Below are 26,498 nucleotides of genomic sequence, written 5' to 3'. Positions count from 1 at the left end.
ATTGCTGCATATTACGCACCACTCCTGATCCCCACCCTCAGCAAAAACCAGAAGGTACAGGCTAAGAGAATGCGCACGTATCTTCAGACATTAGAACACTAAAACTGGGACTTTAAAAGCAGTATCAAAGATATACACAGACAGACTTTTTTATTATACAGAAACCAGGTTACATTAAGAAAATAAAACAACAAATTACCTTTATACAGCCATTGAAAACATCCGTTCTCCAAGAGAGGCCAACTTTTCCAATAAGAGGTAGGTGTTCTGTGTTATTTTTGAAACTTATAACAACAAGCTTCACATATCCATTTTCAATGGATCCTGAAAAGAGTTAAGATTTTTTAAATTACGACATACCCATGCAGGACAAGTCAAGACTCCTTAGGCTTGCTGCTTCATAAAGAATGCCTCATCTAGCCACGTCCTGGATGCAGGCATCTGGCTTGAGGCCGGTGGCATACCCACACTCCAGAGACAGAGACACAAGTGCACACTCTGGAAACACGATCTCAAAGCGGGTGGGGGGAGCTGACTGGGGTGAACCTGGATCTCACCTGTCACCGATGAGAGGTTGCTAAGGAGGCCGAGGTTCTTCTGATTTGATTAAGCTAACAGCAGTACAAACAGTACACAAGAACTGTGGAGCTTTCCGGAAAGCAGATGCCAGAGTGGTCCAGACATGAGATGTGAGGGAGCAAGGAGGGCAATGTCCAGAGGACTGAGGAACTTGAGAGCAGGGAAGTATGGAAGAAATGAGAAGCCCCGCGCACATAAAGGAGTAAACATCTTTCATGTGCTTATTGGTAAGTAAAAATCCGTGCACTTGCTACCAACAGCTTGAGACCAGAGGCCTTGCCCCTTCTCTGACTAAACACTGACGAAGAGCTACCTGGCCACTAGCAAGGGCCCAACACAACCCAGGTGCACGAGTTCCACTTTCCAAGGCCCTGATGCTCAGACAGCCCCCAGGACTGCTGAGCTTCCCGTGACCATGAGCTCCGCACCCTCCTTTTACGTGCCCTGAAAAGTGACCAGCACGCGGGACAACATAACAGCTCCTTCACTTGTACGCAAGCTTTCTTCAGAAAGAGGCACCTTGACAAAGGTAAGATGTGAGTCACAGGGCAAAGCAGACAGAAGAATGGGAAGCACAAATGTTCTTTGGCCTTAGATGGGTTATTTCAGGAGAAAAATAAAGCCAAAGCTAGGTTGCCTTAGGAGCCAAAGCCCTACCCTAGAAATTCTGCACGGTGTCATCACTTAAGCCAAGCCTTAGTGCTGCTTTGCCAGCAGCCTCTTCTGTGACACAGTAATGGCTCTAAGGGAGATACCCACCAGGAGCAGAACTTTCCGGCCCTGCAGGAGGGTGCTGGGAGCCCATCTGTACCAAGAACAGAGGCAGCCCATGACGTGGTCCCCTCGCTGCTGAGTAATTAGCAAAGACCGTGCAGCTCCTCTCCTCCTCTCCCCAGGTGCGGAAGCCAATGCCAAATGACACTGACCCTTCCCGGCAAGAGCTCCACTGTCACCTCGGCAGGGCTCAATGGAAGCAGGGAGGAAATCTGTGAGAAGCGAAGCCTCAGAGGAGACGTGGTAATGACATTCTGAATGGACCAGATGTGGCTCTGCTCTGCTCTATATTACTGCACAGCCATGTGCAAAATCGGGAGAGACCTCCGACTGGCTGGCATGTGCACTGGCAGCCAGACGATGCCATACAGAAAGCCGCGAGTTCATTTTCCATGTGGCTTGTCCTCAGGACACTGCAGAAAACGGACCCCAAAGTACAACAGCCAATAACATCTCAATGGCAATTGTCTAAGCTAATAAACATGAAATCTCTGTGGAAGCAAGGACTGTTGTTATTTTATTACCAAATATTCTCCCGCTTTAGAATAACTCTAACATTTGCAGTATCTTCAAAGGTCAGAGCTCTCTCGGCATACTCTGTAAGTGCTCGTATCTATCAGAGAAAAAGGTTAAGCTCACCCTACATTTAAACAATCTGCACACGGAATGTATGTGTGAAAACGTGTATATATAAAATAGGCAATATTTTTGAGTATTTACTGTACACCAGCCATTGTGTTAAGCACTTTATGTAGAGTAGCTTAAAAGACTACTTTAAAATATCTTAAAATCCTACTATTAATTAGGTATTATAGTTTTCTGAATTCACAGGTGAGAGAAGGGCACACAAAGAGATTAACTGTACGTCACCCAAGGTCATACCACTGGTAAGTGGCAGAGACATGATTCAAACATTATGTGTCTATTATAAGATGGATCTTACAATAGATTAAAACATATACAAAAAGGGGAAACATAATCACCTATTTGCTTAAATACTGAGAATTTATAATACAGATTTAAATTCTCATAAACTTTTGCTTTTGTACTACTGCCAATAGAGAAAAATCTATAAATTAGCAGACAATATTTGCTGGGGAATCACTTATGGCTCCCCCAAATTTGTGGCAATTCCTGCATCTGTGCATCTCATGCTTACTCCTCTCCCCTCCCCAACCTTCGTATAACTAGGTCATAAGTGGCCTGGGTTCCTTCACTTAAGCTAACATCCCCTTAGTGAATTCCTGTGTTGCTTAAACCCACCACAATAAATTCTGTTAGAAACTCCAACTCTAACCTACCAAACCATAAGACCATCCCCAAAATGCAGAGAAATTAAATTCAAGGCTCACTGCCCTTGGCTTCAAGTGACATTCACTTACAAGCCTGGCTTTTAGAGTCATGAAGGCCTCATTCCAAGCCCTGCCCAGCCATTTACTAGCTGTGTAACCCTGGTCAAGTAGGGTTTAAGCTGAGTAAAATAAGGACACAAATAGAAAATACTTTATAAAGCTTTGTGAAGATTAACAAAACTAAGAATACATATTAACATTACAGGGTAGATTATTATATATCCCAGGCTAAAGGTGCTAAGCACCTTATATATATTACATCAATAATACTCCTCTAAGAGCCAAGCCTACTGCCAAGCAGGAAGTAGGTATGTACCACGTGCACGGATAACAAGACTCAATAATTATAAACACATCTGTTTACCCAAATGATCTACAGATTTAATGCAATCACAATAATAAACCCAGCAGGCATTTTAATAACTTATAAAGAATCAATATAGAAAAATAAGTAAATAATAAAATTTGACTATCTGATTCTAAAATTCATATGGAATACTAAGGACCTATAAAATAGCCACACAATCTTAAGAAGAAAAAAAAGCTGACTTTAAGACATATTATAGAGGTACAGCAATCAAAACAGTGGGGCATCACTGTAAGACACACAAATAGATGAACAGAACAGAATAGATGGGCCCAAATATAGATCAACACTTTTACAAGCAATTGACTTTTAACAAAGACATCAAAATAATTCAATGAGAAAGTCTTTTCACAAATGGTGCAAAAAAACTTATTATCCATATGGAAAAACAGAATGAACCTCAATCCTTACCTTATAATACTTAACACAAAAATTAATTAGCGATGGATCATGAATCTAAATGTAAAGGTTAAAACCATAATACAACTGGAGGAAAGAATATCTCTATAATCTGGAGTAGGAAAAGTTTTTAAGCGCCCCCCCAAAAAATTATAAAATAAAAAAACTGATAAATTAGATTTCATCAAAATGAGAAACTTCTGATCATTAAAAGATACAATTAAAAGGCAAGAATACATAGTGGGGAAAGGACAGTCTCTTTGATGAATGGTGTTGGGAAAACTGGACAGCCACACGCAAAAATAAAAATAAAACTGGAAAACTATCTTACACCATATCCAAAAATTAACTCAAAATAGATTAAGACCTGAATGTAAGACCAGAAACCATAAAACTCCTAGAAAAAAACATAAGCTCCTTGATATAGGTCTTAGCAATACATTTCTGTATCTGCCTCCAAAAGCAAAGTCAACAAAAGCAAAAGTAAACAAATGGGACTACTTCAAACTAAAAAGCTTCCACACCACTAAGGAAACCATCAACAAAGTGAAAAGATAACCTACTGAATAGGAGAAGATATTTGCAAATAATATGGCCAATAGGAGCTGATATGCCAAAGAACTCATAAAACTCAATACCAAAGAAAATCTAATTAAAAAAGGGACAGAGAATCTAAAAATGTCTCTTCCCAAAGAAGACATCCAGATGGCTAACAGACACATGAAAAGATGTTTGACATCACTCATCATCAGAGAATGCAAATCAAAATCACCCTGAGAGATTTCCTCACACCTGTCAGAATGGCTATTATCAAAAAGAAAAAGAAAAAGAAAAAAGAAATAACAAGTACTGGTGAGAATGTGGAGAAAAGGGGACCCTCGTGCACTGTCGGTGGGAAGTAGCTGCACTAATTTACACTTTCTACCATGGAAAACAGTATAGATGTTTCTCAAAAATGTTTTTAAAAAACTACTGTATGATCCAGCAACTCCACTTTTGGGTATTCGTCCAAAGGAAATATAATCACTATGTCAAAAAAAACCTTTTCATCGCCATGTTCACTCTAGCATTATTTACAATAGCCAAGGTATGAAACAACCTAAGTGCCCATCAATGGATGAACGGAAAAAAATATGTAATACACATATAGAAATCATATCCAAAAATATGTAACACACACACACACACACACACACACACACACACACACACACACTAAATAGAATATTATTCAGCCGCAAAAAAGAAGGAAATCCTTCATTTGCAACAACATGGGTGGACCTAAAGGACATTATGCTAAGTGAGCTAAGCCAGACACAGAAAGACAAAACCCTATGATTTCACTTATATATGGAATCTGAAAAACAAAACAAGTGAAAAAACAAAACTCATAAATACAGAGAACACAATGGTGGTTGCTAGAGGGGAGGAGTGGATGAAATGGGTGAAGCAGGTCAAGAGGTACAGACTACACTTACAAAATACATAAGTCACAGGGGTGTAATGTACAGCATGGGGACTACAGTCAAATATTTGTGGAGCATACTTAAAAGTTGCTGAAAGTTTCTGTATGGTGACAGAGGGTAACTAGACTTACTGCAGTGATCATTTCACGATGTATAAATATCCAATCAGTACATTGTACTATAGAGTAATGTAATGTTATAATATGTCAATTATACCTCAATAAAAAATGTTTTAAAGATACCATTTAGAAAATGAATAAGCCAGCCACAGACTGGGAAAAGATACTTGTAGAACATTTATCTGCCAAACAACTGGTATTTAGAATACATACATAAAGGACTCCTATAATTCAAGAAAAGACAAGTCATTATTTTTAAAAAGGTGAAAGGATTAGTAGACGCTTCAAAAAGAAGACAGGAAAATGGCCAAGAGGCACGTAGAAAGGCGCTCACCACTACTGGCCATTAGGGAGACAGAAATCAAGGCCATGATGATCATCTTACTCCCACACAATGGAACAACTAAAACTTAAAAGACTAATTACATTAAATGTCAGCTGGGATATGGAAACACTCTAAAAAAATATTTTGGCAATTTCTTACACATAGAATTTTCTTTTTTAATCTTTTTTTTTTTAAGACTTTATTTATTTATTTGACAGAGAGAGACACAGCGAGAGAGGGAACACAAGCAGGGAGAGGGGGAGAGGGAGAAGCAGGCTTCCTGCAGAGCAGAGAGCCCAATGCAGGGTTCCACCCTAGGACCCTGGGATCATGACCTGAGCTGAAGGCAGATGCTTAAGGACTGAGCCACCCAGGCGCCCCTCTTTTTTTTTTAAAAGATTTATTTATTTGAGAGAAAGAGGGAATGAGAGAGAGAGAGAGCATGAGCAGGGGAAGGGTCAGAGGGAGAAGCAGACTCCCCACCGAACAGGGAGCCCGATGTGGGACCTGATCCCAGGACTCCAGGATCATGACCTGAGCTGAAGGCAGTCACTTAATCAACTGAGCCGCACAGGTGCCCTGAATTTTCTTACACATAAAAAAATGTCTGGCAATTTTTAATAAATAAACCTCCCCCAAAACCCAATGATTCCAGTACTAGGTATTTTGCCAAGAGAAACAAAAAACTTACGTCGACAAAAAAGACTTTCACAAGAATTCTGTGACAGCTTTATTCAAGATAGTCCCAAACACGAAACAACCCAAATTTCCTGTCCATCAACAGGAAAACAAATAAGCAAATTGTGGCATATTCATTCAATGGAGTATTACTCATCAATAAATAGGAATGACTATCAGTACCTGCAACAGTATAAATGAAACTCAAAGGCATTTTGCTGAAAGAAAGAATCCGGACACAAAAGAGTACCTCCTGTAGGAAGGATCCCATTGATATAAAGTCCTAGAAAAAGCAAAACTAATCTGTGGTGAAAAAAAGAATCAGAAAAAATGTACATGGGAGTTCTTGTACTATTCTTGTAATTTTTCTAGGTTGGAAATTACATCAAAATAAAAAGTTACCAAAAAAGTAGCACTCAATAAAGGTGAGCTGTTAGCAGCTCTATCAACCTTCCTCTGAAGGCCCCCTTCTGCTTATGACAACTAGCGGTTCTTTTCCTATCAACAGATAACTCTAGGAATGCCGAAATCTGTGTCCTCAGATCTTCTTCCTCTTCCCTTAGGGAGTTTAGTCCCTCAAAACTTCAGTATTCCCCTCCATGGCTAACAGCACCTTTCAGCCTACACTAATCTCTTCCTTTTCTAACCCCTGCTGCACACACACCTGAACATTTAATTATACTGGATTGTTTCTGCATGTTCGATGTTTCCTGAAATAACCTACAGTCTTTGGGAATAAAGGTCATGTCTTCTATGGCGTGATTAATGGCACTACTTATCACATTTCTCATTTCTCAGCTATGATTAGAATTCATTTTATGCCCCATAAATAGAACATAGAAAAAGCAGGAAGTAAAGAATGTTGGGAGGAGAGATTGACTGATTGTTTGGTTTGACTGAATGATTTTCCTAAGGCAAACAGGGAGAAAAGGGAAGGGGGTTAAAGCAGAATAGTACTGCCTGAGGTTCTTTTCTGAGGCAGGAAAAGCAACACACATCAACCCGAGGAGCGAGCACTGAGTAAGGTGGAGCCCTGGAGCGCCATCTGAGAGACCAACGTAGTACCTACCATGAGTTAATGGACTGGACATCAGGAAGCAACTCTCAGGTGGGTGTGTAAATCTTGGGTAAAGAGGAAGGAAGACCCTACAAACTCAAATATATTTAGTATTAACAATTTAAAGCTGCAGAGACTCCAACGTGACAAAGGAATAATTAATAACAAGACAGAAAAGTCATTAGACTCTAATGATCAAAAAGAATAGGCACCTGCTCTTAGGTGATGAAATCTTGAGTACCTCCCCCTTTCCTTGTTAGGTATCTAATATAAATCTCCTCAAGGCAAACACATAGCTTCTCTCTTTTTCTCAGCTATTTTCAGATACCTCTGTTGTTTCCCAAACCCCTGATACACATGAAATTTAAGTAGCTAAATCCAGACACAGATTATGGACTATGAAAAGAGAGGAGGACTCTGAACATGATGAGGTTCAGAAATTTCTCCCTTGGTTTCACTTGCTGTAAGGACTGTAAGAGTGAAATGAATCGGAGCTGTGTTAGAAGGAGACCGGAAAAGTAGAACTCTCAGATCTGTAGGACAATTTCCCTCCCGAATCCAGAACTGTTGAGTATGACATCAGGAAAACCCCTTAAGTCTTTGAGCCACAGAGTCTCTACTTCTTTCATACTAGCGAGAACCCTAACAGGCTACATTTGCTGCTAGTATTATTCCTGGTCCTGGTGACAAAAACTCGATTTTCAACAGGATGAAGTGTGTACTTAGAATCTTTAAAAGTTCACTGTTCATTAATTCAATAATGTTTCAAAATAACTTTTTCTATTGATGTAAAAATTCAGACTGGTATTTTCACAAGACCCAGTTCTATCTTCCATGCCTGTGGACCAATTTTCTATCAATCCAGTCTATTTCACTATGCGTTATTTTTTCTAGGCTAGTCTTTCCAGAGATGTTTAAGGAGAAGGTATATGGATATTTGTTTTGGGCTCACCAGTATCTGTTCTGCCTTTCTCGCTAAGCATGTTCTAGTATTCCTCTGAGACACACACGCAGGTCAGTCCCCATATTTCAGATGGTAGCAGCCAGGCTCAGATACGGAGCATCCCATTCACCTGGCACATTACTGAGTCAGGGATGAGTCCCTAAGCCGACTAGAGCCAAGGAGATGCAATGAGACTCCTGGGGAGGGGGTGCTGGAAAGGAGAACCTCACACTAGGACATGAGATCTAGAGCTAGCCACAGCTGCCTTGAAAGTAGGAACTGTAACTCAGAATATAGTGAAGCAGGAAGAATCAGAATGAGAGAGACGAGGAGGGACAGACAGGCTGTCTAGACATATCCAGTCCCACTGACAGGCACTAAGCCCTCGCCTCAAACTGTTTGAAATAAAACCTCCCCCTGGATTTTTCAACATGAATTATTTTTGCTAAGCCAGTTTTAGGTTAGGTTTTCTGTAGTTTTCAACCAAATTTTTTTTTATCTGTACAGAAGTGCTTTTTTTTTCCTTCTAAAATAATTTTTGAATCAGAAAACATGAATATAAGTGGAAAAAAAAGATGATGATGGGAAAACAGATTTGAGATGATGCTGAGACACAAATGGCTAAATGCAGGTCCCAGAGGAGGTAGGAGCATCTATATTTAGGAAAAGAAATTGGGATATACTTTTTGGAGAGAAGTGGGACATCTTTTTCTCTGAAACAGGAAAGAACACAAAGAGACTGTAATATAGTGACAACGTGACAGCAGATGAGAGAGGAAGACCAGGAAGCACAGAGGTGACAACGTTTCTTAGCACAGCAGGTAGTGAGGCCAAGAACAAGGAACAGAGCAGGAAGACGACCGTGACCGTATCTAAACAGCCCTTACACGACATATAAAGGGGACTTACGGCAAGCTGATTAAAAGACTTCTGAGTCGCAACAAGGGGTAAGTCAGAGTCTGACAGCACCAATGGACACCTATTTGTGATTTCCCCCAAGGAACTGGGGCACATTCAAGTTAAGAAGCAGCATCACGGTGAGCAGTATTTTAGTTATTGATGCAGGGAAGCCACAGGGCAACAAGAAAAGGGGCTCTGAGGTGACTGACAGCAAACCTGTAACCCAGGCTGTGTGCCCCGAAAATCATGGCAGAAAGGGAACAAAGAACCAGAAGAAGCAGAAGAAGAAACCCAAGAGGTCTGTAGAAGGTACAGGAATCATGGAGGGTAACATGCTTGTGATCTGAGAAGTGGCTCTAAGCTCAATGTCCTGATGGTCTAAGGTTCTAATAACAACTAAATTCACACCAGGAAAAAATTAGAAAACCCATTTCTTATGTTTCTTATTAGATGTAACTTCCTCAAACTGCTTGTTTTAAGAGATTCTATTTTTCACAATTGCCTTCATAAATATCCATGAGAAAAGCACAATGTATTATTTAAACAATATGCTTGAAAGTGGAAACAAAAACAAAATGAAGACCTCTTATCCTTCCTTTTAAATTATTTTAAAAATTCAAATTGCCACAGAGAAAGAAAAAATCAAAATCTGAGGTCGAATGTCACACAGAAGTCAGAGTCCAGAACAGCAGCAGACGATGAGAAGGACCCACAAAGAGGACTCTCCTCACACAGCCTGTGTTTCTGCAGGGCCAGCTTCAGACACAGCCTGCTCTGCTGCTGTCATTTTGAAATCCTTGCATTTCTTTTTTTTTTTTTTTAAAGATTTTATTTATTTATTTGAGAGAGAGAGAATGAGAGACAGCACGAGAGGGAAGAGGGTCAGAGGGAGAAGCAGACTCCCCGCTGAGCAGGGAGCCCGATGTGGGACTCGATCCCGGGACTCCAGGATCATGACCTGAGCCGAAGGCAGTCGCTTAACCGACTGAGCCACCCAGGCGCCCCTGAAATCCTTGCATTTCTAACAAGGAGCCCTGCAGTTTCATTTTGCACTGGGTCCCACAAATCACATGGCCTGTGTCTTACTTTTAGATAGGGTACTTCAACTCTTTTTTTTTATTATTACCATATAATGTATTATTTGTTTCAGGGGTGGAGGTCTATGATTCATCAGTCTTACACAATTCACCATAGCACATACCCTCCCCAGTGTCCATCACCCAGCCACCCCATGCCACCCACCCCCCACCACTCCAGCAACCTTCAGTTTGTTTCCTGAGATGAAGAGTCCCTTATGGTTTGTCTCCCTCTCTAGTTTTGTCTTGTTTCATTTTTTCCTCTCTTCCCCTATGATCCTCTGTCTTGGTTCTCAAATTCCACATATCAGTGAGATCATATGATACTGTCTTTGTCTGACTGACGTATTTTGCTTAGCATAACACCCTCTAGTTCCATCCACGTCGTTGCAAATGGCAAGATTTCATTTTTTATGGCTGCATGATATCCCATTGTATATATAGCTCTGGCATAAAGGTTATGGAGATGTGGGTTCTCCTGTTCTGTGAACGGTAATCTGTAATGTTGATTTTTCATAATGGCTCACCAGATGGACAAAATAGGAAAAATGTACTAACAACCACTGATGAAGACACTGTAAAGAATTATCTGTTCTAATTTTCATAGGTAATCACCACCCCCAGATGGGAGTGTACTATTTCTAATGTCTTCCTGTTATGATAAATGCTTAGAGAGAATAATCCGACCTAGAAACATAGAAAGTAATTAGTATCAAAAGAGGGAACAAAACAAGTCATTTATTTTTGGAATCACAACAGTAAAAATGAGATAACATGCTACCTATGAAAAATATTTGAAACAAAGTATTAAAACCTTACAAGTAGAATTTCTTTAAAGAGAGGCTATCTGGGCTTATCAGGTTCTGCTGCTGAACAGCTGAAACCCCACTTTTCTGGAGGAACAAGAAGTTTCTGAAATCCAAACCTTCTTTTTCTCCCCTTAATATTTTCTATTGTGTCTTACAGAGTTAAGTACTGAACATGTATTATTTAATCAGTATTTCAATGAAGAGCATATTGCAGAAACTCTGTAGGATATAGCCTGAATCTAACAGAACACAGAAACATAAGCTGAAAGAATTCACTCACAATAAAAATGAAGCACCAGTGAGTGGAGGGTCCACAGAGAGAACACTTCTTCAGAGGGCAGTGACAGAGACTTAAATAAAGAAGAGAGTCTGAAACTCTAAATATAAAGAGATCAATGCCTTCCAATTTAACATACACATTTAAAGCAAATCTGATCAAAATCCAAATGAGATCTTTTAAAAAATCTGGCCGAATGATCATTAAATACATCTAAAAGAATAACTGGGTTAAAATAATAGAGAAAACTTAGATAAAAATTCATCAGTATGAAATTTTATATCGGGGGAGGGACACATAATTTCATAACAAAATACACAAGACGGTGAAGGGCTGGCTCAGTCGGATGAGCATGCGACTCTTCATCTCGGGGTTGTGAGTTCGAGCCCCATATTGAGTGTAAAGATGACTTAAATAAGTAAGCAAGGACACTGAGAGCTGGCCATGGCCACATGCCTGGGAGAGGTGGCAGCACGGTGGTTCCTGTGAAAATGCCCCCCCCCAACACACACAGCCCACCCAGCAGCCGCCACACCCACCCACCTCTACTGTAGTCAACAGCCTTTGTAAATAATCAAACTAATATTCAAAGACACATGCAGATGTAAAACAATCAGATGTCACTTTCACCTCTCAAATGATCCAATATTTTTCAAAATAACACGCATCACAATAGCACTACAACCATGAAAAACTGAGACCAAAAGGCCCATTAAGAGAATGGGTCAATGCATCATGATAAAACCAAACAAGTGGAGGCCATACAACTTTTCATGATCTAATTTGCTAAACGATTCAGTGACATGGGAAAATGCCCACAATGTAAGGGGAAAAGGCAGAGTATGGCACTGTTCACGAAATGTAGTCCACAGATAGAAATAGTCCTGTATATTTGAAAATGGGCCAAAATATAAAGAATAGTTGTCCTTGGTAAATTTTATTTGCTTCCTTATAAACTTCGATATATTCAGAATTTTCAAACCCTATAACAAAAAGGCATTAGTTTTTAAATGCATTTTTCTAACAACTCGAAAAGTCAAATGACCGAAGCAGCATATTTTAAAAATCCTTTCCCTTTGATTCTTCACTATCACTCCCTCCCAATCCTGATAAAAAGGCTACAACATGCTGTCCTGGGCAAAACCCTTTTCCTTCAGTTTCTGAAAATTGGTAATAATTAGCTTGATACAAAGATCAAACATACACATTCCTTCATAGTTTGCATTGCTGATTATGCTTTTCAAGCTCTATTTACACTTCAAAAACGCAGCTGCAGTATTTCCTGCCTGCTCCTTCCAGAGGCTGGACCACACTCCCGTGGAAGTGCTCACGGACAGTTGTGCAGAGCTGAGTCAACACAGCAGCCCTGGGACGGTCTACTCTCAGGGAGGCCTGCTGGCAAGGCTGGCCCGTGGCTGTCCAGGCACTTGGATTCCAGAAGGATTCCCACCTCATCTTTCCTAACCCATATGAGTGGCTCACTGCATCATCCTCCAAAAAGCTTGTATCAACCGCATGATTCATGCTGAACGTCCTTCCCTCTGGGAGTCTGGAATGTTGTAGTGCCAGGCAGAGGGTGCCTACAGGACCAGTCCCCAGTAAAAACCCCGGGTACTGAGTCTTTAAATGAGCTTCTCAGGCAGACAACCTTTCACACGTATTTTCACAACTCATTCCTGGAGAAAATAAGTGCTTCCCAGGTGACTCCCTGGCAGAAGGCTTTCCTCTGCACATCCCCCTACACACCTTCTCCCCTTTGCCAAGTTTGCTCTGTACCCTTTCACCTAATAAACCTTAGCCATGAATACTACTATATCCTAAGTCCTGTGAGTACTCCCGTGAATCACTGAATCTGGGTTGGTCCTGAGGACCCAATGCCATAGTCCACCCACATTTGCGAAAGAACAGAAGACAGAATGCAGACAGAGAAATACATGAGGCACTTCTATAAGCTTAATTCACAGTTTCATTCACAAACCACTCTTTCATTATTTCCTTCACTGTTTTTCCTTCCTACCCCTGTGCCCCTCATAAATCCACTTCAGGTGACAAAATATTTCTTCTCCTAAACTGCCTCTTAGCTTGATTTTAGGGACAATACACAAAGAAGCAGGTAGCAAATATGGACAGGTACAGGGATCATAAATTTTTCTTTGAAGAGAGATAATATGGATCCTTTTAGGAAAACTCTGAATCCAGCCATGACTTGTCAAAGTGGCAGAACACATAAAAATACAAAGAGAAAATGTCCCAGGTTCCTTGGGGGAGGAATATGACAAAGTTCCAAAGGGAAGGAGTCAAGCCTTTAGGGAGAGAAGAAAGGACACAGATCCTTTTATTCACTAGGAGGTAGTGCTGAGAGGTAGAAATTCCTACCCCCCAGTACAGTGTCTGACTGAGGGAAGAAGCTTGAGCAGTATCTTATAAAATGAGGCCCTAGGCTACTCCTGAGCACTCTGGAATAGAGCCCGTTCTGATATGAGTGGGCGAAGGTAGGTGAAGAATATAGCAGGGCTGGGCAGTCACCGGCCTGGAAACTCAGCCCACCAGACCAGTGTTGGGATCCTAAGCCAAGAGGCATTCGCTGTGGCTTCAAGCAGATGAGGATAGCCCTGCCGAACGCAGGGCCTTGCTGGTGGGCCGCAGAGGTACTGCTCATCCTGGGTATCTCCCACTGAGCCGGCTCAGGCCTGATCTCTTCTATGTGTCAGGAATCTCACTCCAGGCACCAAGAACTCACCAGGGTCATCTGCTTTGTTTGCAGTAACATGTATGGTAAAAAGGAAAAAAAAAAAAAAATCTAAAGGACCTTGCAGCAAAGTCCATGAGACTTTGAGTACAGAGACTAAGATGAGACTAAGAAAAGAGAACAAAGGGATAGCTTGTTCAGAGAAAATACTGTGATGGAAAGGTAGAGCATCTCAACTGGCCAGAACTCACTCTGATATTTCAATGGGCTTGTGCCATCTGAATATAAACATGGCATGAATCCTTTGATTATGTGTACTCCCTGCAGAGTCAGTTCTCAAGAGTCTCCCAGCCAATCTTAGGCAAATGATTCTGTACAATGCACTCTGCACTACCACTCTAGAGAAATATATACACATCCTCTAAAAGATGAAGATATGCTCAGATACACAGGTATATCATGGTACAACTCATTGAAACAGCTAGTAATTGGTGTGCTGTGTGCCCCACATTTGTCAGAATAATCTGATAAAAGACTCTGGAGCAACAAAAGATGTGTAGAGGGGCTCTGCTCCACCTCAGTGACACCACACATTCTTGGTCAGCGGGTTTAACATGAGGTAAGACCAGTCCCTTCTAACTATCCATTTTCAAAATTTAATCAAGACCTGGATGGTGATCACACAGGTGTTTGCTTTATGATAATCTGTTTTATGCATTTCTTTGTGTCAGTGCACAATACAAAGAAGTTTAATTACAAAAAAAGAGAAATGCTAGGGAACAAGTTAATACACAGAACAGTGGTTAACACAATATACAGAACCAGCAAGGAGGGACACACAGGTGGCTTCGAAGACACTGGTAATGCTGGATTTCCTAAGCTGCGTGGTGGCTACATGGGTTTTATTATTTTTTCCGTGGACTGTCCACTCATCATATGTAGGAAAGAATATAATATCTCACAATTAAAATTTTAAAACAAAAGTTTTATCAGCCATTCCATATGCACATGAGTATGTCTAAATGGATTTTAGCCTCAACTCTGCAAGTCGCATCATAAATTCCCACTGGGGTTTTTTAATAAAACTGCAGTGAATTTGTGGACTAAAGTGGTATGTCCTCAGAATTCTTATTTAAAGATGGAATGCTGGAAATGACCCTACACAATCACCAAATTCAGGCTCCGTTTATAAGTTATGTCATATTTAAAGCTGTGCCCTTTCCATGACCCATGACTCCTGCTAACTGGTCTGGACCCCTCCCCATTACCCTGTCTGAACACTGCACTGGTCACTTGTTCTGCCCTTCCTGAGGACCCCCCAGGAATCCCTAGCCCCCCGCATGTGCCTGTCACCTGGCTCAGCAGGCTTCTCTGTACAACCTGAGGAGGGCAGGCCCCGTGTCTGACACGTCTCTGCCCTGTGCCCGGCACACGTCCTACCTTGCCCCTTTACTTCCTCCAATTCCTACAGATGGCCTCGTTAGAATCAGGCCAGGTTTCTCATGTCTCACTGATGACAAACAGTGGACAGAACCACCTCAACGCTAGGGACATGATGATAAAACATTTTATCCTTGATAGGGACAGAAAGTGTTCTTAAAATGCAGGGCTAAGTGTTGTCATCCCCAACCGCAATGACACAGCCAGAATTTACTAAATATACCACATGGTACCACAAGAGAGTTTCTCAAAAACTGTAGAGGACATTCCAGTTTGTACTTCTCTAAAATGTGCGAGGACGCAGATGGCAGCAGCGCCCTCTGCTGATTCCTGAGCGCAGAACCACATGCCGAGGAAAGGCGTCCCGCATGTGCAGGCTTCTCAAGGTGGAAATCTGTTTTCTAATTGTGAAAACAGATGAAAGGTGAGTTACCCCCATCTCAGCTTCCCATCCTCCTCCATCTTCCTCAGTCTCTGGATCTTGTATAATCATCTGGCCTCCCCAGCGGGCTACCAGCATTAACAGAGAAGTGGCTACGGGCTGCCCCCACAAGCCGGCAGAGAAGGACCCTTCCTGACCGCCCTTAGGACGCCAACACTTTGAAAAGACAGACCAAGTCACACACACAAGAACACGTATTCTAGAAGCATGTCACTGAAAGTACAAACATATGGAAGACAGCGCAGCCCAGTATTTAAGACCCACACTCTGGAGACTGGCCTGTGCAGGTGCAGATGGAGCTCTGCCATGTGTGAGCCGCGTGTCATTAGAGAACTGACCTACACTACCAGCTCCAGCCACTTCACCAATAACACAGGAGAGCAAATAGTACCCAACTCACAGGCTTGCTAAGAAGATTAAGTTGAATAATTAATATAAACATAAAACATTCAGCAAAAACCTATAATGAGCGCCCACAAGTTTTCCCTGTACTATCATCTTCCTCATTAAGGGCACAGCTCAGGTATAAGGAGTGCATACAAACCTTAATCGAGGTTATGCTGTATTTGTGTAGAACTAGGAAAGGGTGAGTCCTCTCCTCTGAAGTTCTACGTACTCCCCTAGGACAGATCTGACCTAAGAGACCTAATCCCGGGAGGACACAGCTCAGGCTCCTTAGATCCTCTCAGATAAGAAAGACTGGAAGTGAGAGAGGGCACTTGAGGATGTCCTCCGAGAGAGAGAAAAAATTCTCCACTAACACGACCCAGAGGGCACATGTGTTTGTACCGAGGATTGACTGCCGCACGTTAGTAGCCCCCTCAAGAGTATATAACAGAAAGAGGAAGGAGATTTTATTCTTTATTTCAAATAACAGAATAAAATTTAAAGGGTTGAAGTACTAAGAAGAAAGGCAGAATTTTCACAACTTCGTAAAACTGGGAGGGCCGTTCCCAGGGCAGGACCCTGAGCAGAGGCTGCAGAGCACATTCAAGCCCAGGAGGGCTCATTTTCTAGATCACCTTTCAGTTCCTTCCTGATTCAGACACTCCAAGATTCTGGGCATAGCAGGAAGGGCACTGAAGAAAAACAAGAAACCCTGAAAATTAAACAACGCAGCCAACTCAAAAAGCTAGAAAGAGATCAAAATAAACCTAAAGAAAACAGATGACTTTCTAGGAAATCATACAAATACTAAAAATTGATTCAATGTAAAGTAGAACACCTGCTTATAACCAGATCAGAAACAGATTTTAAAAAATGAAATTATAAATAATCTGAGTGTAAATGGAAAAAACACTAAATACCAACAGAAACTTAAAAATAAGCATACATATGACATAAGAAGCTTCTATCAGAGGTTCCAAGATGTTTACCATTAGAAGATATACTGAGGAAATTTGTTACATTAATAGCATAAAGAAGACGGAATCACATGTTCATCAATAGTTGCCCTAAGATGTATTTGACAACATTTAACAACCATCTCCAATATTTTTTTTTTAAAATCCAACTACTTTAGGAATAAAAAATTCCTTGACTAAACTACCTTGTATGAACACATAATACAAACCTAGAACAAACATCCCTAGTAATAAAATATTTTATTAACTTCTTATCCCTATTAAGTTAGGAATCCCCCCTCCCCCACATAGAAGGGAATTTGACAGTCTCTTTCAAAATAATATGTGCATTTGCCCTTTGGCCTAGCAATCCTATTCCTAAGAAAGTATTCCAAAGACAAACTGGCAAAATATAAAAGGATGTATGAAAAAGGCCATATATTTACTATACCACTACCTGCAACAGCAACGACTGGAAACCACAGAAAGAAACCATTAAAAAACTACCTACCTATAGCTGGTTTAAAAAGAGAGAATGAGAAAAATCTCTATGTCATTCTAAAGAGTAATCTTCAGAATATATTACCAACTGGAAAAAAGCAAGGAACTTTTAAAAAGGAGTATAATATGCCTTAATAAACTGGGAGAAATATAAATACACTGACATATAGCATCATATATTCAGAAAAGAGCATTTAAAGAATAAGCCAAAGGCCAATATACAGGGTCACCTTTGAAAAAAGGGAGAAAAAGGAGGGATGAAGGACAAGGGTAGAAGTAAACCTCCCTGAAATCCCCTGTTTTATAGTTTCAACTATAAACCACATAAATGTGGAATGTAAATTTTTTAATGTAAAAATAGAAGGAAAGCAATCCTGAAAAATTAAAAAAATCAACTGAAACAAATCACTCTGATTGTATGTCAAAGTGGTAGCACAACCACACGGAGAATTACTTTAGGTGATTTAACTCTCTGGCATGAGGTATCTTAAGCCCATAAAGAGTCACAGGAAAATCTTAACTAAAAGAACATTATTCAATGGGTTCATTATTAGTAACAATATCAATATTGCTATTCTAAAATTATTCTATATTTTGATATTGTTTGGGACAAAGACTTTCAGCATGAGAAAGAGATACCAAGTACTTAGTCAAAGAAGTTAATTAAAAACCTTAAAATCTTTCATTTAGACGAATGCATGATTTATTTCTTCCCATTATAAAATGTACAAACTTTCTTAGCACTGCCTACGGAAAACGCTAAAAGGAATGAAAACCAAAGAGCAACATGCATCTCCAGGATCCAGATTATAGTTTCTAAATACCATAGTGTAGTGGAACTAAAAGGAACCAGACCTCCTAGGGAAAAGATAATTCCAGATCTGTGCAAGAAACAGACAAGATGAGCCCGAGGTATCTGGTCGTGTTAGAGTGCAAGCAAGCTACCAAAGATGACTAGAGTCATGTCAAAAGACCCCAGAAGACGACAATTTGAGCATCACAATAACTATAAAAGGAATAATGACTGAAAATAGACTAAAACACATAAACTACATTTTTTATCTATGAGTTCATAATAATACTTCCCCCCTGCCAAAAAAAAAAAAAAAACTCTAAGTCATCTTTGAAGATTGTTAGAGCATTAATCACTATTCTGTAAATAAAGAGAAAGATTCAAGCATGTACCCTGCCCTTCCCAAACTAATCATATTTCAGTTAACTAAACAGTTGATGAGAGAAAACTCTTCTTTACGGAAGGATCCTAGATAATGGGCATAGAGGGAATGATTGAACTAGGGAAACATCATTTTTGCAATCTCTAATAAAATAATGGATATAAGTGCCCATCATTTGGTGAACATTCACAGAGAAATTTGTACTAGAAGGAGCAAGCCAAAAAACTCCTTAACCCACTGATCAATCTTAACATAATTAATATTTAGACAAATGTCTTAAAAGATACAACATATCAAATCTCACTCAAGAAGAAACATAACTTAAGTAGCCCTCTCTCTATAAAAGAAATTGAAGTTAAAAACCTTCCCACAAAGAAAGCTCCAGGCCTTGATGGCTCCCAGGTGAATTCCACCAACCATTTAAGGGGAACTACTACCAATTCCATGTAGAAGCCTCCAAAAAATTCCAGAGGTAGGAAGGAATACATTCCAACTTAATCTATGGCCTGAGACCAAAGCCACATAAAACATTACAACTGGAAGATACAATGAAAGAGAAGTAACAAAGATGAAATACTAAAGATCTTAACAAGAAATAGGCAAAACTAGTATGAAGAAAATTCTGAAACACCCTAAAAGACATGTCAGTATCTTTGAACAAAATGAAAACCAAACCACATTCTTGGGTAGGACAATTCAACAACAAAGACGTCAATTCACCTCAGGTCAATATATATATTTGACATAATTCTAATAAGAATGCCAACAAGCATAGAAAAACCTAGAAATCCTGAGTCAAAAAACAAAGACTCAAAGACTAATGTGGGTGTATCAAAAGGGCACAGAAGCCAGCTCGAAGTAGATCCCAATGATCAAACTAAGGACAATTTTAGCTTCAAAAAGAAAAATGTCTGTAATTATCTATAAATTATTGAATAAATAAAAAACCAAGAGTCCACAATGACACTAAACAACAAAAGACAAAAGAGAGAGAGTGCACTCAAAATAATTTCCACCACAGGAGATGATGATAACATCAATTCCTTAATCTGAGCATTGGTGATCAAAAGAGAAAGGTCATTTACCCTGCCACAACAGGAGTTCACCAGTTGATGTGGGGAATTTCTTTAGAAAATCTCAACTAATAAATGTAGAAATATTAGAAAATCACCAAAAATTAGAAAATTACCATTTTCTAAATGCTAAAAGAAATTGATTCAGGCAAGGATTAGTAATGGATGTCAAATCCATCAAATGAAAGAATTCTGGGGAAGTGGATGTTCAAAAATGAAGTATAAAATTTCCCCTATAAAATATTACCAAAAATGTTTAACTTGAGGGGCACCTGGGTGGCTCAGTCGTTAAGCGTCTGCCTTCGGCTCAGGTCATGATCCCAGGGTCCTGGGATGGAGCCCCGCACCGGGCTCCCTGCTCAGCGGGGAGTCTGCTTCTCCTCTCCCTCCGCCGCTCCCCCTGTTGTGCTCTCTCCCTCTCTCTCTCTCTAGTAAAACAAATAAAATCTTTAAGGAAAAAAAAAAGGATGAAAAAATGGAGACAAAGCAGAACAGGGGGCATTCTACATTCCTTCTTCCCTTTCACTCACCGAGGCTTCCTCCCTCTCAGCCTACCCTAGTCTCTGTCTCAGCTTTGGTGAGCATGATAAACATGGACGCAGTATATACAGAAGGGTGGTTTCTCTTTATTCTTATCCTGGACAGATGCTACACTGGCCCTGTGGGCAAGTTTACTGAATTCCTTTGAGAAAGAAGGGAAGAAGTTTGAGGGGGAGGAGGCACAGCAGGGCAAAACAGTAAGGAGATTATCTATAGAAAAGATGAGTAGAGAATATTCCAGAAGGTAGAAAGATGGTAATGAAGGAGATGGAGTCCAAGGCTAATGGGACTAGATCCGGCCATGGGATTCCACAAGTCCTAGGATGAGGTATGGGTATGGGAAGACGGAGTGCCAACAGATGATCAGTGAAGAGACAATTCTTAACTCAGATATAAAAATTGGTCCCCATATTGTCTCCAACCTTTTAATTTCATACTGAAACAAAAACTGAATTAGTTTCACCTTTCTTGGTAAAGAGACTGCGAAATGTACCACACATGTAGAAAATTCCAGCGCTGTGCATATCAACATGGAGCTGGTAGCCATGCAGTCCGCACTCTGGGTTGTCATCCAAAAGGGGGGTATGAGGAGGTAGCTCGTAGGGGCTAAAAAGCAAAACAAAACATACACACAAGTTTGTCAACACCAGAGATAAAAATGTGTAAACTGAAAATACTCTTTAAAAAAATTAATATCCAACCAAACACCAGCTCCTATCAATCCTCTACACAGTTCCTGATAATCTTCCACACCAGGAACTCAGAAGAAATGCTTTGTATTCCTTTCACCGTCTTCTATAAAAACAGGCAAAGGAATGAGTTCCCTAAGTAAGGATCCACAAGATGACCACAGATGAATACGTTTCCGGGATCTGCCTGGGACAGTAGCTCTACAGAGACAACTCTGCTCCTCAGAAGTCTCAATAACCAGAGGATAGAGCTGCGCAGCAGGAAAATGCACCAAACAAAAGACCTACAGATCAGGAACCCACGCAGAAGACCCAAAGCTATGAGGAACCAAGTTTTATTCAGTAAGAAAAACCTTACTTTGTAAGGTAACAAACTCAAAAGCATTTAGGAGCTTTTCAGATAATTGTTAAAAAATGAGTATTGAGAGCAATCGTGAAATGAAAAGCATACTCCCCACCTGAAGACCTTCAAATTCATGGAAAGACACACACTGTGTTAACCAAGCAAAACACATCTGCAGACCCAACTCAGCCATGGGTCTGCGTGCCTTGCAAGATATGAAAACTCACATTAGTGCAGAGAACGGGAAGCATCTTGATGCACTGGCATCTTGCAGTAATGACACTATCCTGCCCCCATAAATAATATCCTTCTAGGGACATAATCCTTAACCCAGAACAAATAAAGCAAATATGTAATCATGAATAATCCAATTATTTTAGCAACAGCTAAGTAATTATGCCTGTTGGCTTGTGTCTACTGATTAAAAACAGAATATCCTTGTAGCTATTCTCAGGATATTAAGATGGTATCAACTTCTAATCCTTTACATTGACTCTACAAAAATTTAATACACCCACATATAAATACATACACAGTGGCTGAGCCTAACGTGCTCTTCTCCACAAGGTGATGGAAATGAAGATTTGCCATAACAAAAGCCAGTTCTTCCTCCCTCTGAAAAATTAATTAGAAAGAATACATTTTCAACTGAAATATTTTAATTTTTCACAAGGTCGTTGTGAAGATTGCAGCATATTCATCTTACAAATAAATGCAGTTTCTTACAACTGTAAGATTACCACAATACTAATGCATTATTACTGCTAATACATTATTACTATCCCATAAGAATTACATGTCATATTGGCAGCAGGACCACAATTCACCCAAATACGCAGAGCATGAAGTACCAAAAGAATTAACATCCTAGCACTTGTGAAATATCAAAATACTCTATCATACACAATTGTGAAAATATACATTGTTAGTTCCAGGTTCTTTCAAACTCTTTCCCAAAATAAGGACAACAGTGGTAAGACCTTCACATATACAAGATTAATTCCACAAATACTTAACATTAGTGGCATAGGTTCCTCTCGAGTACCTGCCTGACTTGGCAAAGCCAGTGGGAATGAACAGATTCACCCACCAGGTTGAGTAGTAGCAAATGTGACTGTAGAGGAACAGACATCCATCTCTCCCCAAATTCACAGCTGACATTGACTGGTGGAGGTAATCCAGAATGTTCGATCTGAGGCACCGCTCTCCAGTAGCCAGCCAGAGGACAACTGGACCAACCAGGGTCCTCATAACTACATGAGCCAACACCAACTAATGAATCAAGTCAAGGAAATGCCCAGCAAGCCAACTGCTGCCTGGGCCACAAGTCACCCTCACGCAGAGAGCGAGGGAGGGATAGAAACACTGACTGCCTCAGCAGGTTGAGAAAGACAAAGTATGACGAGAGGATGATGCTGTAGATCTTGGTTCTGTCTAGCATCGTTTAGACTTGTGGACTGTTATTCTCAGCAACACATTTGTGAACTGCTATCTTAAAACCACCACAGACCAAGGCCACAGATCTCCACACACGTGTGGTGTACAGAGAAACATCACACTGTTACGCTCTTCACTGAAGTGACTGCCCAGAAAGTAACCCCAGAGGAGGGAGCCAGCCAACAGCCTCACCCCGTGATAAAAGAAACCTCATCTAGTGGGAAAGGAGAACTCTTTAGACACTGTCCCCGGAGGGCAGATTACACTCAGGGCCACACGTCTGGGATCAGAAATATGTGTGGAGACTGGGTAAACACACGGTAAGAGACACTCTGGCAGACACGGGCTGTGAGAGGAGGAAGGAGCATGGACTGCTGGGAAGGAGAAAGGGGGAGACTCCCATGACACAGACGGGAGAATGCAAACAAAACCATGCAGGCAAGAACAGGTTACCTGTCATTTTTGACAGCAGAACAGGCGAGTGGCCTCCACAGAACAGGGGGTCATTTAGCTAGAAAAATGAAGTTGTTAGAACATAAAACAGAATGTCGTTAGTGGAAAGTTGGAGGGACCTCACATTCGGTGTCATACATCATGGCGAGTCAATGTGGAGCTGGGAGGAAGATGGCACAGAGCAGGCAGGGACTCGAACCTTACCTTCCACAGCCCCACCAGGAGGCCTGGGTGTAGACAGAAGATCCGAATGAGTCTGTCCCAGCCAATCATGGTGGATTCAGTTAAATTACTCAGGTTGTACTTTGCAATTAAAGAATGCCACCGAGGTCTTTGAACATCCATGCCAAAGGAAGGAAAGAGAAATGAGCTTTCACATCTGGAGTGTTATCAATCCTGTCTAGTGTATCTAAAAATACTTTTAAAGAGCATGCTAATAATGTGCACCTTGCTAATAAATGGTGCATGGAGGGTCAGGGGACATAAAAACTCCTATAAATAAAAGGAAAATGGACACACCCAAATTTCTCACCCAACTATGTTTTCCTTCCCTTCCTCCTTGCTCTTACTCTCAACTCAACAGCCCATTCAGAAGTAAGTGGAAGAATCATGAGGGTGAGAAAGAACCATCTTTTCTCCTCTTTCCCTCAGAGCCCAGCACAATGTCACCATCAAAAGTAGATTCTCATATGTATTCCTAATCAAGAGAAATAATGCATAAGCAAAGATGAAATATTTTAAATGACAAAAAAGCAGGTGGTCTCAGTAGGCTGTCTGGAAGCAGATATATATAGATATATATACCTTTTAAAGTTATTATCAAGGATAACTCAGAGAGAGTGAAAATTTTAATATTAGAAAATGAATTTAAACCCAAATCCTGAGTATTGTCATGAAGATCCACTGTGAACTCTGTATTAGAATTAGTGTCTAAGGGTAACAACTCAGGTGTAAGGAAACTCTGCTATTCATCATAAGAGGTAAAAACAACAGAATGAAACATTCTATAAGCACTATAATGGTAAACATAGATGTCTGTCATTTCCAGGGATATAGAGATAGTTTAGGAAATTATAAGGGAGATGAGATCTCAGTGGTCAATGAACATAGCTCAGCATTAGAGGCAAGTCCCTAAGGAGCTGGGGCCACATGGCATTCAAGCATTCTCCTCCAGCTCCTAAGACACCAGCTGGCAGGAGACAGGTATTCAAATGTTCCCTAAGTAAAAGAATCAGAAAACTAAGGAGTTCAGCGGTGGTACTGTTTCCAAGTGGGAGCATGAGAGGGGGAGGCTTTAAGCATCAGAACCAGATCTACAGCTTCCAGACTACCCTGGTCTCTCCCTCAATTTTCAAAGGATTTTTTGTGCTGAAAACCACAGTGGTTAGGGAGAGGTGGCTGGCAAGCATGTGCGTGATGTGTGACCTAAAAATATACCCCGCATAGGTAGACTACATGGGGAGGAAGCCAAACAAAGGGTTAGGAACCTACGTCTGGCATCAAGGAAACCTTAGATCCAAACCTAAGGTGCTCAGAAATGGTAGTCACTGCCTGTGTAGACAGACGAGGCCAGGTGGGGCGTGAAAAGCCTCCTCTCACACTCTTCAGTGGGCCCAAAAGGAGAATACTCATCACCATGGCTCCAGAGCAGTTTAAACAAACCCCACAGAGAACGGGCTAAGTCCTCATGTGCCTTGGCCTCACAGGCCACAGAGAGAAATGAAGGCTAATGTTTACCCAACATTTTTCCCAAATTTGGAGAAGTATAGCATAAACCACAAAATGGAGAACACTTGCAGAAGAGAAAATTTAATGAATCGGACTAGAATGGTAAAAATTACAGGAAAATTCAAATTGCAAATTACATAAATAAGGCTTTTGCTGCTCTTGAGAAACTTCTCATGGAGGAAACAAAAAATACCCAAATAACAATCACCAAGTTTCTCTTTTGCTGTCACACAAATGCATATGGGGTTTGTACTTCTGCACGATAAAGGCATTTGCTCTCCAACTTGCAATAAAAGAGCCCATCAAAACAGATTCCTAAAAAACACTTTTAGTGTCTGTTCTCCACAGCTTATCAAATGCTGGCTGAAGTCTACTTAGTTTTAATGGAAATAAATTACACTAAATTTTCCCAATAAATTCTAGCACTTCTCTCACTGTGCAGTATCTAGTATTCCTGACCCGGATGGCAGTTTTCAGGAGCAAAATATCTTTAACTGAGATTTATAATTCAACACTATCCACTTCGTCTTCCATGACTATCTTAATTGATGTTAATAATGTTGTCCTAATGCCTATAAATAATATTTCATGATATGCCAAATAACATATTGTTCAGTCAAATTAGTACAGAGATGGTGGACTGATTTTCCAAACATCATTTCAAACACTACATTAGAAAAATCTGGTGTCTATCATGATACCATATGAAATTTCAGGAATTTATCCAAATAAAGTTATCATTTAAAAAATTAAACATGCTTCTAAAATATCTTCAGTAACATAATCAGGGAAAATTATTCACATGTTATTCTTCATAGCATTAAGGTTATTTTCAGATTATAGTGAGACCTGGCTTTATCATCACTAAGAAGCCCAATGCTCTCACATTCCCAGCACAACAAGTAGAAACCTAATCACTGAAACAATCCTCAAAGAATCAGCCCCAGAGAGGAGAAGCTAAAACAAGGTCCTGGGTTACAGAGTTGCAAAAATGTGTCCGCGTCCAGGGAAACCATGAAAGAATGTTGTCGCACCATGACAACACCTCCATCCCAAGGTCACATGTGACCTGTGAGAGAAACCAGGGGTGGAACCCCAGCACACAGGCTGGTAGGAACAATGACGTGGTAAATGCCATGGCAACGTCAAAGGATGCTAGGCAGCGAAGGAGGCAGTCGAGGGCAGGCAATTGACCCTGGAGAAGGTAGCTGCAACCTCTGTACCTCTACATCTGCCGTGCCTTTTATGTAGGTGCACTCACTTGCTCAGGAGGTCAGGACACTACAGCAGGTAGCGTCCTGGAGAAAGTGACTAATGAGCAGAAGAGTGAGCCGGAGAGACTTGTAATGCATATGGACGCAGCACAGAGCTCCTGAGGACAGAGCCCCTAAGTAAGGACTCCATGCACATCAGCAAGGTGACACACATGGATCTGACTGATGCACTTTACAGTGAAACCTTCTGATCTTCTTCACAGCAGCCGTGCATGCTAAATACTCCTTGCCATCATCACCACCCCCCTTC

The 26,498-nt window shown here is 40.7% G+C and overlaps 1 protein-coding gene across 6 annotated transcripts in view; it reads right to left on the bottom strand.

Annotated features, from left to right (window-relative positions):
* The window catches only part of FBXO15 (F-box protein 15), a 47,540-nt gene that overhangs the window by 5,644 nt on the left and 15,398 nt on the right, over positions 1-26,498 (bottom strand). For all 6 annotated transcript variants that reach the window (XM_073898035.1, XM_073898033.1, XM_073898032.1 and 3 more), the window contains 4 exons: positions 23,451-23,577; positions 21,889-21,971; positions 20,788-20,930; positions 200-324 (listed from right to left, as the gene is read on the bottom strand). In XM_073898035.1, coding sequence (XP_073754136.1) covers positions 200-324; positions 20,788-20,930; positions 21,889-21,971; positions 23,451-23,577 — 478 coding nt within the window. The remainder of the gene's footprint in view (positions 1-199; positions 325-20,787; positions 20,931-21,888; positions 21,972-23,450; positions 23,578-26,498) is intronic.

This window comes from Callorhinus ursinus, unplaced genomic scaffold, assembly GCF_003265705.2.
Source record: "Callorhinus ursinus isolate GAN/ISIS: 27379988/994484 unplaced genomic scaffold, GSC_fseal_2.0 scaffold11, whole genome shotgun sequence".
In the NCBI taxonomy this organism is placed as follows: domain Eukaryota; kingdom Metazoa; phylum Chordata; class Mammalia; order Carnivora; family Otariidae; genus Callorhinus; species Callorhinus ursinus.
The sequence above is the reverse complement of the archived record's forward strand: the minus strand, read 5'-3'. Positions and strand labels throughout refer to the sequence as shown.